The sequence below is a fragment of the Oryx dammah genome, unplaced genomic scaffold, assembly GCF_014754425.2.
Source record: "Oryx dammah isolate SB20612 unplaced genomic scaffold, SCBI_Odam_1.1 HiC_scaffold_25, whole genome shotgun sequence".
Taxonomy (NCBI): Eukaryota; Metazoa; Chordata; class Mammalia; order Artiodactyla; family Bovidae; genus Oryx; species Oryx dammah.
In genome coordinates, this window is record NW_024070209.1 from 9,437,525 (window position 1) to 9,457,512 (window position 19,988).

Here is a 19,988-nt window from a genome sequence, read left to right on the forward strand (position 1 = left end):
TCCCCACTGTCTGCCCAGGGGCCTCATCTGGAGAGCTTAGCTGGGGCTTTTCACGGAGCAAGGGGCCAAGCTCCCAGGGGAGCTGAGGAAGAGGTTCTCCAAAGCTTAGAACTCATCACTGCTTCTCAGGGATTCGGTCTACTAGTGAAAGGAACTAAGTATCTGGGGAGTGTTTCGGGCTGGAGCGAGGTGGGGAGCGCAGCGTCGGCACGTTACCCCCACACATCGCCAACTCCAACCGCCAGAGGCAGGGGCCTCTACAGAGTTACGGCAGCATTCCCGCCCTCTTTGGATGTTGGGTGTCCATCCCTGCAGCTCCTTCCCGAATCCTTCTTTTCCCCGTTGGTTCATCTGTGCTTGCAGCTGCGGACCCCATCTGGCGCAGTTACTCCAAGGCGACCTAGCTAGCGCCCCCTCCAGGATTGTGTTGGGAGCACGCACGGTTTGCAGACTCCCACAGCAGGTAGCAGCAAAAGGCTTGGTGGCTGTGATGGTGCAGTGAGCCGGTTGTCAACAGATAGTGCAGCTGCGGCCCTGTGAAAGAGGGCTGGCGAGTACGCAGCCCAGGTACTGCCCCTTCTCGGTGACGTCGCTACAGCCTGTTATAAAGACCTCGGGCGCAGCCTGCCAAGGTTCTGCTAACTCCCAAGCTGAGCAGGACTTGAGCCAAGAGGCGCCTGCAAAGCTGCAGGCGGCGGCGGCGGCGGCGGCGGCGGCGGTCATGAAAGCAGAGGGAAAAATCTCCAGCTGGACCCAGGGCCCCAGAATCCCGGCCATAGACTCTGACTTTTACAGGTCGTGCTGTGACTAATACCTCGCCCCCAAGTCCTCACGCAGCATAGGGCTTTGCCTTTCTCGCTGCAGGCAGGAAGAACAGCACTTGCAAGGAGCAGCAGGTGCAGTAAGGTGGGGGGGGGTGTCTCCTGCTTTCTGGAACCGTGACCCGTGGAATTTCTTTCTCTGTTCCAGCTCAACGCAGGAGAAACGCTGTTTGCAGATTACAGAACTCAAGTGCTTCCTGAAGCTTAAAAGTGGAGGAATTCAAAGCCAAGGATATACAGCACATCTAGAAGATTTTATTTGAGCGTCAAGTCTTCTTGTAAGGAAGGGTTCTGTCCAGAAAGAGCCTACGAGCCCTCCCGTCTGGGCTGAACAGGGCTTTTTGACCTCAGGCGCTGGCTCAGGACCCTGCTGCAAAAGGGTCTGTGTGTGTATAGAGAGGAGGGCTTAATCGCTTAGCAGAAGAATGGATAACGTCCTCCCAGTGGACTCAGACCTCTTCCCAAACATCTCCACCAACATCTCGGAGCCTAACCAGTTTGTGCAGCCGGCCTGGCAAATTGTCCTTTGGGCAGCTGCCTACACAGTCATCGTGGTGACCTCCGTGGTGGGCAACGTGGTGGTTATGTGGATCATCTTGGCCCACAAGAGAATGAGGACAGTTACTAACTACTTCCTGGTGAACCTGGCCTTCGCAGAGGCCTCCATGGCTGCATTCAATACAGTGGTGAACTTCACCTACGCAGTCCACAATGAGTGGTACTATGGCCTGTTCTACTGCAAATTCCACAACTTCTTCCCCATTGCTGCTGTCTTTGCCAGTATTTACTCCATGACGGCTGTGGCCTTCGATAGGTGAGCTTGACCTTTGTGGAAAAAGGGAAAAGTATCTTTAAAGGAAGATAGCATTGCTATGGAGCTTCAGGGTGGAACAGTGCATGGTTCAAGGTGGAGATTGACCACTTGTACCCCTGGATTTGTACTGACAGCTAGCCGAGTCGGTTGTTGATGGGGGATTTTAATCTTATCTGATGCTTTTCTTTTCTATCTCTCTTTGCTTTTCTACTCCTTTCCATTTTTCTGTCTCCTTTCCATTACATGTACATATGTGTGTACAATCACTCAGTCGTGTCCAACTCTTTGCAGCCCCATGGACTGTAGCCTGCCAGGCCCCTCTGTCCATGGGATTTTCCAGGCAAGAATACTGGAGTGGGTTGCCATTCTGCTCTCCAGTGCAGCTTTCCCACATAGGGAGTGAACTTGCATCTCTTGCTTTGGCAGGTGGATTCTTTACCACTGAGCCACCTAGAAACATCCCCTCCCCCCCTTTTTTCTTCATTTAACTCTTTTTTTCCCCTTCTCCACTCATCTCCCTGACATTTTTTCCTTTCAACTCCTGCTTTGCTTCTCTCCATATATTCCTTCTCTCTTCTGCCTTTACAGCCTAAAGGGGATACCTAGGGTGTAGCCAAGGGTCTGGCGCCTGACTGGGGTACTATGAATCCCTGCAGCGCTGCTCTTCTGCTGTTCAACCTTTGGATGTTTTCCAGTTTTGAGTACATGTAGGCAAAATCCCTCATTTTCACCTTTTCCTGAAGATTCAGGGGCTTTCTGCTCCCATCTCACCCCTCTAATATTATTTGGATGTTAAGAGCATTCCATTAGAATCATAAAATGCAGAATTGTAATTAAGCTCTGTCTATGCTGCTAGGAGTTCTCATTCAGGAATGAGAGGCAGCTATGTTGTTCTTAAGGAACTCCACATATAGGGATCCAGGAGTTTTTCAATATTTCTCTTGCCATGTAAGGTCAATGTTTTTAGTTTGTCTGTATCCATAGAGAAACATGCTTGGCAAAGGCAATCTAAGACAATTGAGAGCTCTTTCCTGCATTCGACAGGCTAGGGTTCCAGAAGCTGATTAATAGTGAAAATGTTGGCATTTTCAAGTGGGTCCCAAGGTGGCATGATGGAAACTAATTATTAGAGCATAGCTCTGTTTGTATTGACTTTTAGTGAGTGCCCTAGGTCTCTAATGTGTATTTCTATAGGTTTACAAGTGTTAAATGTTTATCTAGGATGTGGAGGTATGTTTGAAACACCTGCCACTGTGATTTTGAAATGGGTCCTTCTGATGGCCTTGCTGAGATAAATAAATATGAGAAACCCAAAGATGAAGCTAAGAGAAAAGATTCAAAAAATTTTTCCCAAAATTATTGAACTCTTTTGCATAAAATTTGTAATTGATTTGAGCAGATTCTATAGCCAAATCTCTTTTTAAATCAGAGAAAACTATGTTTCTTTTGCAGTGATATCCAAATGCTGATTTTTAAGTTCCCTTTATGCAACTCTTTTGTGCTTATAACATGTAATGTGTAAAATAAGTTTGGTGAGTCAATTTATATTTTAAATATAGAAGAGAAACCAATTACTCAAAGTGGTACTGAAATGAATTTTGGGGGGAATTTCTCTCTTATGCTACTCTGGTTTTTAGATATTTGTTTTGCTGGATGTCAGGTACACCTGTAAGTCTTTCTGCAGTGACTTGCTCCTTTAACTTCTCAGTTCCCTTAAACTTAGAAAACTCACAGCATGATGTATAACTGATTTTATGTGCAGTGAAGCCTGAAGCCATTTCAGCTTTACACATGCTATCTTGATTATCCCTAACTTAGAGGGAAAGTTGATATTTTTACTTCACTGGGTGCTTGTGAGCTCAAGGGAGACCCGACAGTCAGTGTGAGCCCAAGCATTCAGTAGCTGATGGAGCCCCAACAGACAGCTCTCCTGCTTTGGCTTATACAGGAATGACATGTTCCGTAGCACTTCTCTTTCTCTTTGCGCTTAGAAGGTGAGCGGTAGGACTCAGGGTCAAAGTCTTCACAGTGGGTTGTGAAAAGAGCCAGATTTTGGCTGCTTCAACTCTGACATCTCAGGCTCCACTGTTTGTCTCTAGGCGAACCACACACAGGACCCTGACTCTCTGTGACACCCTCAGTAAGATCAGAAGATCTCCGGTGTCAGAGCTGAGGGAAATGACAACAAGAAATGCCACTTGTGTCTGATGTGCAGGTTATCAACGGCATGCTCAGGGTTAGAGTTCAAGTAGAGTTAGGGATGCTGCCTTAAGGCTGTGTCTCTAGGTTCTCCAAAGCTCCGTCTGTTTTTCCTTGCTCAGCCTCTTGAGCAGAGTGAATTAATCCCCTTAGGCCCTCCAATGAATCTAGCTCCCCTACAGGCATGGTCATCCATTCTTTCCCTGGAATGTTTTAGAAAGGAAGAGGCCTCCATATGAATGATCTCTTGTTTAACTCCGCCAGGGCAATGCAGACTTGGAGGAAATGTTAAATTACCTTTTTGTATGCTCCTTGAATTTTTAACAGATAACCTCTGAGTTATCTTAAAAAATAAAAGCAACATGGTTTTCCTGATTGTAAAATTAAACCTCGTTCTTGAAGAACATAGACACAAAAATACAAATCACCCACGACTCCACCATGCAAAAGTAACACCTGTTAACATTTGAATTTCTCTTTTTTATGACTATTTCACTACATTATTGAAGTAAGATTCTAGGTAATTTGGTAAGTTATTTTTTTTCCATTGATATTAATGGAAAACATTAATAATATTTTCTCATGTTTTAACACTCTTCAGTAACATAATGGTAGTGGCTTCCTCTTAATATTATTCCATTATATGCATATGCTATTATTACTTTAACCATCTCCCTACTGTTGAGAATCTACTAATTCTGTATGATAATTTTATTTTGTTTTCTCGATTGTTTCCTTAGGGTAGATTCCCAGAAATAAAATTACTGGGCCAAATGAAATGAAATTTTAAAGAATGCTTCTTCCTAATTTTAAAGGATTCTAAACCCTGGGCAGAGCAAGGAGCGTGTCTTTTCTGTTTTGTTTACTTTATCTCCTCAAAACGAAGAAGAGTGCTTGGTACTTAACAATCACTATATGCTTATTGATTAAATCAATGAACAAATAAAATAATACATGCTCCTATAAAAACATTTGGAAGAACATTATCAATGGCACGCTCAGGGTTTATAACTATGTTCAAGGTACAGTTAGGAATAAGGCCTCAAGGCTGTATTTCCAAGACCTCCATTTTAAAAAGTGTAAAAATTCTACCATTCCAATACAGAAAACTAGGTAAAGGTCTGGAACGCAGGCTTATACTTACTTTTTCTGTGTTACTTATGCCACATAGAGTCACTCATATTCCATATACATTTTGGATCTTAATAAAAACAGTTTCAACGGTTGTTTTTTTGTGTGTGTTTTGTTTTGTTTCATTTTCCAAATCATGAAATAGTTTCCGAAATAAGATTTTTAAAGGATGCATTATATTGCATAGCTATAATCATTTATTTAATCATTCCTCTATTTGTAGATGTATATTGTTTCCATTTTTAATGATTACAGGTAACTGTGAAATTAATATCCTAGACAGAAATCTGAGAGCATCCCCTGTTCTTTTCATAGAATAAACTCCTTAAAATTGAATAGCTGGGTCAAACTGTCTTGGTAAACTTTGCCAAATTTCCTTCTAGAAACAAAGTGTAGGCAGAGAAAAAGACTTCAGCTGCAGATTGTAGAACTGATTTGAATCTTTCCTGTAAACTTTCCATAGAGTGAAGGGAGAGAGAGAGAGATAATGAGAGTCCCTTCAGAAGGAATACCCATTTACTGAAGGCAATGCCTACCTAGAATTTTTTTAAGGTTGCAGAGACAAATATACTAAATAATATTAGGTTTACTAATTAAACTCCAAAAAATACCAAGGATTTTTCTTTTTAAAACTCTGTAATTTCTCCCACTCAAAACAAAATTTTAAAATTCCTTCATATTTTAAAAACTAAAAGGTATGTGTGTGATGTTTCATGAAATCGGAAGTTGGAAGACACTGAGAGGGGCACCTTCGCTCTTCAGGAGCCAGTAACGGTGACTGGTTCCAGTTTTGTGGAGCAGCGTCCAAGAAGAGAGGAAGGGGGAACCAATCCTTAAGCCCCACAAGAGGGGCAATAGAAGCGAGTAGGAACCTAGCTTGGAACCTAGTCACAGCAGCCAGAGGCTCAGAAAAGTGCTGGTCTGATAACACTGTTTCTTTACCTGGCAGAGGCTGTTATAATTTCAGAGAATGAAAGGTAAATGTTGCTTACTTCTCAGACTGGGTCTAAATAGATATCTTGTATTTGAGTGAAAGAAAACATCCAAAAGATGATGGTCTCTGGACAATATGACATTTGTTCAGGACCAAAAAATAGTTCCTCATATAGGGGCAATGACTGAAGGTAAAAGAGGGAATGAACTCTGAGAGATTAAAAGAAGGACCAAGACATGCATAAACAACAAAACTCTGCTTACCGATTCCCTGGTACCCATCCCACTCTGTCCCAGTCATACTCAGCTACAAGTCTAAAGAGCCTGCTTCTCAAGTCTCTGCTAGACCTGCAGTCTGTCCTTGAACCTCACCTTGTTGACAGACTTGGATCCCATTGTATATCTCAGAGCAGTCCTTCTCCATCACACCCAGAGGCAAGTCTTAGATCCCAAGATCCTTTCCTCTAATTTAGATAGATCTTACAGTCCATGACTAAGCACCCAGCTGTTGCTGAGAATGTTCATTCCCTAGAAGTTCATCCGTGGTAACTGACCCTGTCTTTTCAAATCATGAATCTTGAATGTAAGGGTTGATACAGACCTTCTTGAGTTTTTTACACCTTGGTTGAATCATTTTGGCTGCAGGACCTTTCCTGGAGAGGTCTACTGCCCACCTACTCTGGATTTGCCCCAACTGCCCTTGCCACATCCTCTCCCAACTCATAGGAGGCCCCAGGGTCCTGAATGGTCAAAGCCCTTGTTTTGGTGGGGGTGGGGGGTTGAAACATATATGGGTTCAACTGGGGGAAAATAAAGAGTAATTTTCAATGTAAAAGCACATCATAGGACCACAAGACTTGACTACTATTACTGTTGTTCAATTAGAAAATAGTAGAATAAAGATTGTAAGGGAGAAACACTCACTGTTAAACTGGGCAAAGATCTCCAGTCCATCAACGGATGGTGCCACCAGGTACGTGGTTCCTGAATCAGGGCCTCATGCTTTCCTTCAAAGGGCTTATGATACACAATGATTTACAGGTAACTATAACATAAGGTGTTATATGATAGGTTTCATAAGTATTGTACAAATTCTATAGGAGTGAAGAGGCAAGAGGTAAACTAGCAGTGATGATCAAGGAAGGCTTCAAAAGGTGATAACTGATTTGGGCCTTAAAGATTGGATAAGATTTTTAAAGAAGATGTTAAAGAAAGGTGATATTCTAGGTAAAACAAACTATACAACAGCAATATGGAAGTAAAAAGTTGCAAAGTATTTGGGGAGAATGACAGGCTGACTCAATTTGAGTGAATTCACAAGTGAATCAAGAAATGGATGGAGGAGTTGGTCAGAAGAAAATGAGTATAGTTTTTGTTGGATTTTATGTGAAAATATAAAGATTAGTTTGAAATGCCCAACAAGCAATTTGAGAGGTGGGGCTAGAGAATAAGAACCTAGGAAAACAAAATCTATATTTAGGAATTTTCTAAACAGATGGCTTACTGGAAATTTGAAAGTAGAGAATATCTCTTTTACCTATATATATATTTCCAGAAAAGAAGCCAAAGAATCATGGAAATATTCTACCAGGTATTAGAAGGGAAAAAATAAGAAACAGAAAGTTAGTGGAATAATCAGAATATGTGGAGTGACAAAAATTAAGAGAGATGAGTTATGATGGGTTATATTAATTATAGTGTCATTAGAATCCAAGGATGATGACATTAGTTTTGGCAATTAGAGAACATGGGTGAGCGGTTAGAGACAGTGTCAGCACAGTATGAAGTGGGGTGTGGGGGGTGGATAAAATTAGATGCAGTGAGGGAAATGGCCTCTTATTCATCCATTTGTCCATTCAGCAAAGCTTTATTGAGCACTTACTGTGTACCAGATGCTAATGCAGTAAAATATTGCCTTTGCCCATCTGCTCTCAATCTTCAACTATCAACAAAGTTACGAACACCATTATAATCCAATGCAATTAGTACCATGCAGAGGGCTTTCGGAGACAAAGGAATGGTCTACCCTTGGGAATGTGGGAAAGGCTTAGAGTAAAATAAAGAAAAGGAAGAGGAGGGGAAGAGGAAATAAACAGTAAAATACAGAGAAAACAGTGTGAAGTTTGGGTTTTTAAAAATAAACTTCAAGAGCATTGGATTGGGGATTATCATAATGATTTATTCATGTTTGTCACCTGGGAACTAGAAGAGGATTTTATATTAATACAATTTATAATGATACATTATGGTGCATGTTCTCCAATATACTGTCTCATCTAAGCCTCGATACCAATGGGGATTTTGTTTCCACTTTGGATAGATTATTAAAAACAATTTCTTTTAGCATCATCCTCATACTCGCCACTCCCTAGTAACTTGGAGACCCATGCAATTTGCACTCATGTGCCTTAGACATCTGCCTGTATGCTCCTGCTCACGGTGGCTTTTGAATTCTATATAGTCTAAGGAAAGTGATATATGGGTCCTACTGTTTCAGAGAGGACGTTAAAGCCCTTTTAACAAATTTTCACTCAAATAGTAATTCAACCCCACAACCTTCTAGACAACATCATTGTAAGAAGATCAAATTCTGCTTAAATATTTTACTCAAGTTGTCTCATTTGTTAAATTCATTCCATTTTGAAGCATTATAAAATCATTCCTTTTGTTGAAGGAATAATGACTCGGATTTGGGGCTGCCCTTACTCATATAATGCCTCTTCCCTGTGGCCGTCTCTCTGATAGATCCATCCTGAAGCTTCTCTATTTTGGTTAACTGTCCCTAGTTCCTTCATCTTTCCATCCTCATTAGTCTCTGCTTCTAGTCCCATTTGCTCAAGTCAAAGTTGCTCAGTCGTGTCCGACTTTTTGTGACCCCATGGACTATACAGTCCATGGAATTCTCCAGGCCAGAATACTGGAGTGGGTAGCCTTTCCCTTCTCCAGGGGATCTTCCCAACCCAAGGATCAAACCCAGGTCTCCTGCATTGCAGGTGGATTCTTTACCGGTTGAAGCACCAGGGAAGCCCAGTGGTCCTTTTAACTTAGAGTTTAAATAATGCCCAGAACTGAGCATCACCCTATTACCATTACCTGGTCCAGATCCACCTGCTATAGGGCTGGTGTACTACCTCTTGACTTTGTCTTCTTAGACTTAGTTCAGCTGCTACCTCCACTAAGAAGCTGACCTTAGTCTGCAGGTCTAGTGAGGTGTCCTTCCTGTGTATTCCTGTCATTCATGCAGGATATTCATATATCGTTTATGCAACTCTGTAACTGGTTGATCTTTCCCACACCCTCCCACCCACTAAATTGCAAGCACCATGAAAACAGGAATGCTTTATCTGGTTTTCTGTTACCTGGCACAGAATAGGAAGTTATCAAAGTGTGTATATAGTAGTTGATATGACTGTACTTCTCTTCTGCACACACCAACCAAAATCTGAAAACCAGACATCAGACAGACTTCAAAGCACACCTATGATCCTATGCCTTGAAGCAAAAGATAAATCAGACCAAATTTCTGTCTACCATGATGTTTTGCTACAAAATAGAAAACTTTTGGTTTCAAACCCCTGTTCAAGAATAACTACGAGTTCTAATTCACCTGTCTCTTCCAGACTTCACTTGACTGGTCCCCACTGGATTCTCAACCCACACCCTATCCCCAACAGGCATTATACCCCAGAAGAATACCTTTGGTTGAGAGAGGTGTTTATCCTTTCTACCTTGGTGTTTATCCTTTCTCCTTTAGCTCCAATCTATCAAGGCATACTGAAAACTCAGATATTTCATGGACCCTTTTGAGGTCCAACTATTGCCATCCCACTGGCTTTTTCTTCAACACCTTTGCTAGCAAGAGGGTGTTTTACTTGTTTCTGCTTTACTTGTCTTTCCTGAGGCAGGACCAGCAAAATCTGTCCTCCATCCAGCCCTCCAAGTGCTATATCTACAGTATTTGTTGAACACCTAGACTGTACCATATTAAAATGCCATCAGAGACACAGGAACATTTCAGCAGAGCGGCCTAAGAAAGTCATAGACCTTGAGGACAGACTGGGAAACTTACTTTAGAAACTGATTTGCCACCTTTAGAAGCTGGGTTTCCAACTTTCGGAAGAACTATGAAGCTCTATGGATAAGGAAACCCAGGGATGAAAAGATGCTTTAATGACTGCCATGTGACATAAACCTCAATGTGAGTGTTAATGTGTGAACAGCCCGTTTAATATTTGAGACTCTCCTTGGAGTGCATTTCATGTCTTTCGCATATGAATGTCTTTCAATAACCTTACATCTGGCTTTTAATAATGGAGTTCAGTGTAGGAAAGGTTTCAACAGTGGTTCTACACTTACTAGCTATGTGAATATGGGCAAGATACTTAACCTCTCTGGGCCTCAATTTTCCCACCTCATAAAAAGGACATTAATAAAAGTTACCCTGTGGAGTATTGTTGCAAGGAGAGAGGGAAAAGGAAAGGAATGGAATTGCATGAAAAGTTCCTAAGCTGCAATCGCTAATAACCCACGACACACCATTATTCCATCACAGCATCCTCTTGGATGCTTTCTACATCAGGTATAACAGCAGCAAGATGAAACGTTTATATCCTTCCCCTCTCCCCCCATAAATATAAACTATAAATTACTTCTAATTGAGTCAGCAAACCTGTTTCCAAATGCCATCCAGCATCCTTCCCATCTGTGGAGATGCACATACTCTTTACCAGAGGCCAAGTATTTGGATATTATATACAGCTGACTCTTGAACGACAGGAGTTTGAATTGCATGAGTCCATTTATACCCAAATTTTTTCAATAGTAAATAATATAGTTCTACACCGTCAGGGGTTCGTTGAATCCACAAATATGGAGGAATAGAGGGCAGGCTATAAATAATACTGTGGATTTTCAAGGGTTGGTGCCTCTAATCCCTGCGTTGTTCAAGAGTCAACTGTATTACAGCCCAGAAAAAACAAATCATTTTCTTTTATACCATCTCCAAAATTACATGTCACATCCCACATCCTACATATCCCAAAGACACCACCTTCACATTAAGCTTCATTTGTGTGTTATATGTTTGAGGGAGAACTCGGTCATAGCAAAAAACGTTAACTTGCTGCCTGTGTTTCACTGATATTCAATTTGTTAAAGTTGTGTTTCTTTTGCTTTTGAACACTTCTCAGTCTTGGAAGTTTTCTTATAAATCTAGTCTGCATGTGTTAAATATCAGCTTTCTCTTGTCCTGTGACCAATGCTCCATTTGATGGTGTTTTTCTGCTGCCAAGTCATGTTTGACTCTCTGCGACTGCATGAACTGCAGCAAGTCAGGCTTCCCAGTCTTTCTCCTGGAGTTTGCTCAAACCCATGTCCATTGAATCAGTGACACCATCCAACCATCTCATTCTCTGTCATCCCTTCTCCTTTTGTCCCCAGTCTTTCCCAGCATTAGGGTATTTCCAGTGAGTCAGTTCTTCACATCAGGTGGCCAAAGTATCGGGCTTCAGCTCCAATGAATATTCTTCCAATGAATATTCAGGGCTAATTTCCTTTAGGATAGACTGGTTTAATCTCCTTGCTGTACAAGGGAGTCTCGTCTTCTCTAGTATCACAGTTGGAAAGCATCAATTCTTCAGCACTCAGCCTTCCTTCTGGTCCACCTTTCATATCTGTACATGACAACTGGTAAAACCATAGCTTTGACTATATGGAACGTTTTTGACAAAGTAATATCTCTGCTTTTTAATATGCTGTCTAGGTTTGTCATAGTTTTTCTTCCAAGGAGCCAGCGTCTTTTAATTTTGTGGCTGCAGTCACCATCCACATTGATTTTGGAGGCCAAGAATGTGAAATCTGACACTGTTTCCACTTTTTCTCTATCTATTTGCTATGAAGTGGTAGGACCAGATGCCATGGTCTTCATTTTTAACTGCTAAGTTTTAAGCCAGCTTTTCACTCTCTCCTTTCACCTTCATCAAGAGGCTCCTTAGTTCCTCTTCACTTTCTGCCATTAAAGTGGTAGCATCTGCATATATGAGGTTGTTGATATTTCTACAGGCAATCTTAATTCCAGCTGGTGAGTCCCCCAGCCCAGCATTTCATATGATGTACTCTGCATATAAGTTAAATAAGCAGGGTGACAATATACAGCCTTGATGTTCTCCTTTCCCAATTTGGAACCAGTCTGTTGTTGCACATCCCGTTCTAACTGTTGCTTCTTGTTCTGCATACAGGTTCCTTAGGAGGCAGGTAATGTGGTCTGCCTCCACATTATGAATATTCCTGCCTCCTCCTTTATGAATATTCCGTAGTTTGTTGTGATTCACACAGTCAAAGGCTTTAGCGTAGTCAATGAAGCAGAAGTAGATGTTTTTTGGAATTCCCTTGCTTTTTCTATGATCTAGCAGATGTTGGCAGTTTGATCTCTGGTTTCTACATCTGGAAGTTCTCAGTTCACATACTGCTGAACCCTAGCTTGAAGGATTTTGAGCATAATCTTGCTAGTATGTGAACTGAGTGCAATTGTATGGTAATTTGAACATCCCTTGGCATTGCCCTTCTTTGGGACTGGAATGAAAACTGACCTTCCCCAGTCCTGTGGCCACTGCTGAGTTTTCCACATTTGCTGGCATATTGAGTGCAGCACTTTAACAGCATTGTCTTTTAGGATTTGAAATAGTTCAGCTGGAATTTCATCACTTTCACTAACTTATTTATAGTAATGCTTCTTAAAGCCCACTTGACTTCACACTCCAGGATGTCTGGTTCTAAGTGAATGACCACACCATCATGGTTACATGGGCCATTAAGAGCTTTTTTGCACAGATGTTCTGTGTATTCTTGCCATCTCTTCTTAACCTCTTCTGCTTCTGCTAGGTCCTTGCCGTTTTTGTCCTTTTTTGTGTGTCTGTCTTTATATGAAATATTTCCTTGCTGTCTCCAGTTTTCTTAAAGAGATCTCTAGTCTTTCCCATTCTACTGTTTTCCTCTATTTCCCTGCATTATTCACTTAAGAAAGCTTTCTTATCTCTCCTTGCTATTCTCTGGAATTCTGCTTCAATTGGGTATATCATTAAGCAGAAATTATTATATGTTTAATGTATACAAACATATAAACAGAAAAACTAGATATCCTATGGTTTCATGTTAAAAAATTAAAATGTTATGAATCAGATATTGCAAGACAAACTTACAAGTTTATAAACAATAGCTGCAATAGTTAAATTCACTTGCTCAGATAATTAAGGCTTTACTATTTGTGGTAAGATTTTTAAGATTTATATTTGTCCTTGATAGATCCTAAGGAAGCTGAGAATTAGATTTGGGGTGATGGAACCTTTCCAGTAGTTTGAGTTTTAAAAGACTTTCTCCTCCTTTTATTTCCTTCAGTTTCAGGTTTTACCTGATTGAGCTGGTCTGGCTCAGTCTCAGGTTATTGAGTGCTGTATTTGCATTTCTGATTTACAGAGATTTGCAAGACAAAGACGAAGACAGTTGTTTTATTTCCCCCTCAGAACTGGTCTGCCACCTAAATGATATTAAAAGAATGATTTGCCCAACAATATTAAAAAAAAATTTTTTTATATCCGTGAGAAAATTTTCAACTAAACTGCAAATTGAGGGTTCTATTTGTTACAAAGTTAGGGTTCAATTTATCATGCCTTCAAAAGTAAGCACAAGACATTCAACAAAGACCTTCTTAAGCCCAGAGCTAAAATCACTAATATTATCTTAATTAGCCCCCGAGTATGAGCTTTCAATTTTAATTTCATATTAGGAGGGTTCAGGTAACACTCTTGGTTTCTTTTGGTATGTTTAATTAATGTTGTTAAGGGGTAGATTTATATGCCCTGTCTTATAATATCAGACAGGGGAAGCATTCCCCAATGAGATTCATAATATTTATCCTACATTATAATTAGGCACAAGAGATGTAACCATCTTATATAAATCCATTTAAATATGCCAGTTTATATAAATCATCATTTTATTTGTGCCAATTATTATACCTTCAACTTTTGTTTCCATTAGAATCCCATCAGCAAGTTTTTTTCCAGTCTTAAAAGATGTATGTGTTTATATATATACATATACGTGTGACATATTTTGTTGTTTACTTGCTAAGTCATGTCTGACTCTTTTGCCATCCCATGGCCTGTAGCCTGCCAGGTTCCTCTGTTCATGGAATTCTCCAGGCAAGAATACTGAAGTGAGTAGCCATTCCCTTCTCCAGGGGATCTTCTCTACCCAGGGATTGAACCTGTGTCTCCTGCATCGGCAGGCAGATTCTGTACCACTGAGCCACCAGGGAAGCCCGTGGAACATATATATCTAAGTCGTGTCCGACTCTTTGCGACCCCATGGACTGTAGCCTACCTGGCTTCTCAGTCCATGGGATTTTCCAGGCAAGAGTACTGGAGTGGGTTGCCATTTCTTTCTCCAGGGGATCTTCCCCACTCAGGGATCGAACCCAGGTCTCCCGCATTGTAGGCAGACGCTTTAACCTCTGAGCCTCCAGGGAAGCCCATATATATGGAATGTACTTGACCGGTGCCCTTTAATGTTGGGGACTAATGGGAGGTTTCCTTTGGGTTCATTCAACTGTAGTGTTGTTGCCACCAAAACCTTGGCTTTCTCTGCCTCTAAAGTTGAATAAAAAATACAGAGACAGAATTTGGAAGAAATAGAAAGATGACTTAAACCTTCAACCGGTAGGGGAGAGAACACAGTAGGCTAGTGGCTCAAGAACTGTGCCCCGAATCCTCTGAGAGCTGAGACAGTATATAGCCTGGGCCTCATGGTCTTAGAGTAAATGATAGGGTCAACGTAATGAAAGTCTTGCATTCTTGTTTTGTTTCAAAAGTCATAGCTGGCATCAGGGAACCCAGTAATTGGGTTTGTCTTCCTCTGGTGTATTGTACTATGGCTTTCTTTCTGAAATGAAAAAAGAAAGAAAACTAAAAGGGAAAGCTGCCGTAAAGGTAAGCACCAGGTACAGGATATAATTAGCATAGAGTTAAAGGGTAATAGGTGCAGGATATAACTCATGCAGAGTTAGGGAGGTGATAGGTCCTGGTAGTAGTTTATATAGTAGCAGCTTGGTTTTGAGAAAAGCAAACTTAGTTACAGACTACACATTAGGAACAGTTAAAGTAAAAACAAGAAGAGATCAGGCCTGCTCACTGTTCTCTATATCTTCTTTGTTCTCAGGAAAGGGAAAGAAACAAAAGAAAAACTCATTCCTCTTTTTTTTTTAGTTCACTGCAACAAATTCCCTCTGTTAGTTTATTCCCTCCATATCGATGCAGGAGGGGAAATAGGTATCATTCTTGCTTGGCTGAGGACAGAACCTTAGCTTTGCTCGATTTGATGATCACCAGCTCTCGGGCCCAGGGGCTCATCTATCTCTTACTTCAAATTTCCCTGTTTGAATCCCAAGAAATCTTTATTGGGAGGATGAGGGACACTAGTCTGTCCTCTGTAGCTTCTTCTCAGGCTGGCACATGATTCATAGACCCTACCTAGGTGGGGTCATGGAAGTCTTGCCCTGTTCACTAAGGGGCTGCAGGGTGGGTTTTGTAGCTATTCCTGCAGGATCTGTTCTGAGGAGTGGCTGTAGTGTCTGCATCATTGTTACCTTGAATTGAATCTGTTGTAGTCTGAAGGAGACAAAACTTAACAAGTGGTTTAAAAAAAGACAGAGGCCAGTGATCAGTAAAAGAATTATTGCAACTAGTTAGGGGTCAGAGAAGGAGTTACATTTGATACCAATTTTGATTATTGTCACAATAGAGTCAGTATTTGGGTTATCCTGTACAAACAAGTGGAGACATTTGGGATCAGTAGTTGGAGGAGTGACAACCAGATGTTAATAGACAAAATAGATCTTATTTCTTTTTAGGAAAATAGGCCTGATTCCTAATCTAGACTTAATACTTTGAGGAGATGTAGCCAGTTGTCTAGGTTTATCCAAGTAGGTTTTAACCTTTAATGTGGCTATTGGTCACTACATATGTGTTTTCTTTTTTCTAACATATAATCTAAAGCAACTTCATCAACTAAACATATAAGATTTACATGGGAAAACCTTTCAAAGGTAAGATTGTAGTCACCAGCTGCCAGCAGACATTGCTTTGAGAATGCCTGATGGCATTCCAAGTCTGACACAGCTCGGAAAACTCAGGTTCTCAACAATACAAGGGCTTGTCTGAAATCACACCATAGTGTCACCTATTTATTTCCTTAGATGTCTGAACAACACTCTATTTTGACTTTTAATAGTAACTTTCCCCTTAATAGTCAAAGCAGCCATCACTGTTGTTGATGTTAGTATTTCTCTAGGTATGAGAAGATGTAAGAACCAGAGCCCATAAAATCTTCTCTTAAAAGTATCTTTCTGAAGGCCTGTTCTACCAGTTTTTCCAGAGCACAGAGGGCCTCATTCCTGATCTCCAATCGGAAATCCTTTCAGAGGGAATTCATGGTTGGTAGATGTAGTGACCATCATTTAATCTTTGTAGAGGTAGATGGTGAATGACAATATCCAGTTGGAAGAGCCTCTTCTGGGTCATAAATTTGACCATAGTTTGGGGAGCATTTCATGACAATTTTGTCCCATGGTGCTAGGAATGCTCATTCCCAAATCTAGTGATTTCACTGACAGGGCACTCAATGCTCTGTTACTGGTTTAGTCCGTAACAGTATGCAAAATTCTCTGGGCTGCTTGTCCTTATTAGTTCCAGGAAAATATTCATTTTTGTTGCTTCTTCCCATATCTAGAGTTTTACACTGTTACAATCATTGATCTCATATGGAACTACGTATCTTATCAACTGCTTCAAGTCACCTAGTTATCATTATTATCCTGCTTACACACTGGGTACTGTAATAGACAATAATTTTATAAAATTGGCAATATAAGTAACTATGGAATGAGGTTCGTGACATTGTATAGGAGACAGGGATCAAGACCATCCCCATGGAAAAGAAATGCAAAAAAGCAAAATGGCTGTCTGTGGAGGCCTTACAAATAGCTGTGAAAACAAGAGAGGTGAAAAGCAAAGGAGAAAAGGAAAGATATAATCATCTGAATGCAGAGTTCCAGAGAATAGCAAGAAGAGATAAGAAAGACTTCTTCAGCGATCAATGCAAAGAAATAGAGGAAAAGAACAGAATGGGAAAGACTAGAGATCTCTTCAAGAAAATTAGAGATACCAAGGGAATATTTCATGCAAAGATGAGCTCGATAAAGGACAGAAATGGTATGGACCTAACAGACGCAGAAGATATTAAGAAGAGGTGGTAAGAATACACAGAAGAACTGTACAAAAAGGATCTTCACGACCCAGATAGTCACGATGGTGTGATCACTCATCTAGAGCCAGACATCCTGGAATGTGAAGTCAAGTAGGCCTTGGAAAGCATTGCTACGAACAAAGCTAGTGGAGGTGGTGGAATTCCAGTAGAGCTGTTTCAAATCCTGAAAGATGATGCTGTGAAAGTGCTGCACTCAATATGCCAGCAAATTTGGAAAACTCAGCAGTGGCCACAGGACTGGAAAAGGTCAGTTTTCATTCCAATCCCAAAGAAAGGCAATGCCAAAGAATGCTCAAACTACCGCACAATTGCACTCATCTCACACGCTAGTAAAGTAATGCTCAAAATGCTCCAAGCCGGCTTCAGCAATACGTGAACCGTGAACTTCCTGATGTTCAAGCTAGTTTTGGAAAAGGCAGAGGAGCCAGAGATCAAATTGCCAACATCCCTGGATCATGGAAAAAGCAAGAGAGTTCCAGAAAAACATCTATTTCTGCTTTATTAACTATGCCAAAGCCTTTGACTGTGTAGATCACAAGAAACTGTGGAAAATTCTTCAAGAGATGGGAATACAAGACCACCTGACCTGCCTCTTGAGAAATCTGTATGCAGGTCAGGAAGCAGCAGTTAGAACTGGACATGGAACAACAGACTGGGTCCAAATAGGAAAAGCAGTACGTCAAGGCTGTACATTGTCACCCTGCTTATTTAACTTATATGCAGAGTACATCATGAGAAACACTGGACTGGAAGAAACACAAGCTGGAATCAAGATTGCTGGGAGAAATATCAATAACCTCAGATATGCAGATGACACTACCCTTATGGCCGAAAAGTGAAGAGGAACTAAAAAGCCTCTTGATGAAAGTGAAAGTGGAGAGTGAAAAAGTTGGCCTAAAGCTCAATATTCAGAAAACGAAGATCATGGCATCTGGTCCCATCACTTCATGGGAAATAGATGGGGAAACAGTGGAAACAGTGTCAGACTTTATTTTTGGGGGCTCCAAAATCACTGCAGATGGTGACTGCAGCCATGAAATTAAAAGCCGCTTACTCCTTGGAAGAAAAGTTATGACCAACCTAGATACCATATTCAAAAGCAGAGACATTACTTTTCTGACTAAGGTCCGCCTAGTCAAGGCTATGGTTTTTCCATTAGTCATGTATGGATGTGACAGCTGGACTGTGAAGAAGGCTGAGCGCTGAAGAATTGATGCATTTGAACTGTGGTGTTGGAGAAGCCTCTTGAGAGTCCCTTGGATTGCAAGGAGATCCAACCAGTCCATTCTGAAGGAGATCAGCCCTGGGATTTCTTTGGAAGGAATGATGCTAAGGCTGAAACTCCAGTACTTTGGCCACCTCATGCGAAGAGTTGACTCATTGGAAAAGACTCTGATGCTGGGAGGTATTGGGGGCAGGAGGAGAAAGGGACAACAGAGGATGAGATGGCTGGATGGCATCACTGACTCGATGGACGTGAATCTGAGTGAACTCCGGGGGAGTTCATGGGAGGCCTGGCATGCTGCAATTCATGGGGTCGCAGAGAGTCGGACACGACTGAGTGACTGAACTGAACTGAACTGAATATCGGCAAAGTCATAGTGTAGCAGGGAGACAAAAGCATAAACAACTTGAAAACAAAGAACAAGTTATAACAATGACTAGGATGACTAACTATAATCCAGTTGTCGTAAACCATCGAGTCCATAGGAGAGCCAGTTGGAGAAGCCAAACTTTGGCAGGAACAGGTAGAGAGAAAAAGATAAAATTTTCATCTTTGTTTACAAAGGCATAATTTATCAATTTGTTGTAAGCCATAGCATAAGAGAAAAGGGTTTTCTGAAAAACAAAGATTCAACCTAGTATATTGTCCGAAGTCATAAAGTTACAAATCATATTCATCAGTTCATTCAGTTGTATGTTGCTCCTGTTGATCTGGATGAAGTAATCAAGTTTTCTATCAGAATTTTGTCAGTGGTATTTTTGTCAGTTCAGTGGTATTTTCTAGAGACTATCAGAAACTTATATTTGCTTAGAAAGTTCTTTTTATGAGTCTTCTTGAAAATCTTCATTTTTGTATCAGCATCAGTATAGAATAATTGTCTATAGAGGACAAAACTTAAAATAGCATGGCTAGAGATTCGATGAGCAGGAAATTTGGATATTTCCATAACATGTAGCAAAAAGTGAAAAAGCTGGCTTAAAACTCAACATCAAACAACAACAACGAAAAAACTAAGATCATGGCATCCAGTCCCATCACTTCATGGCAAATGGAAAGGGAAAAAAGTGGAAATAGTGACAGATTTATTTTCTTGGGTTCCCAAATCACTGCAGATGGGGACTGCAGACATGAAATTAAAAGATGTTTGCTGCTTGGGAGGAAAGCTATGACAAATCTAGACAGTGTATTAAAAAGCAAAGACTTCACTTTGCTGACAAATGTCTGTATAGTCAAGGCTATGGTTTTTCCAGTAGTCATGTATGGATGTGAGTTGGACCATAAAGAAGGCTGAGCACTGAGGAATTGGTGCTTTCAAATTGTGGTGCTGGAGAAAATTCCTGAGAGTCCCTTAAGCTTCAAGGAGATCAAACCAGTCACTGCTAAAGGAAATCAACCCTGAATATTCATTGGAAGCACTGATGTTGAAGCTAAAGCTTCAACACTTTGGCCACCTGATGGGAAGAGCCAACTCACTGGAAAAGATCCTGATGTTGAGAAAGACTGAAGGCAAAAGGTGAAGAGAGTGGCAGAGGATGAGATGAATACA

General features: G+C 41.0%; 1 protein-coding gene across 1 annotated transcript in view; it reads left to right on the plus strand.

Moving 5' to 3' along the window:
- The first annotated feature begins 558 nt into the window (after positions 1-558).
- Positions 559-19,988, plus strand: part of TACR1 (tachykinin receptor 1) — a 175,887-nt gene continuing 156,457 nt past the window's right edge. Inside the window, exon 1 of the mRNA XM_040223837.1 lies at positions 559-1,635. Within this exon, the coding sequence (XP_040079771.1) occupies positions 1,247-1,635 (389 nt within the window). The 5' untranslated portion in view covers positions 559-1,246. The remainder of the gene's footprint in view (positions 1,636-19,988) is intronic.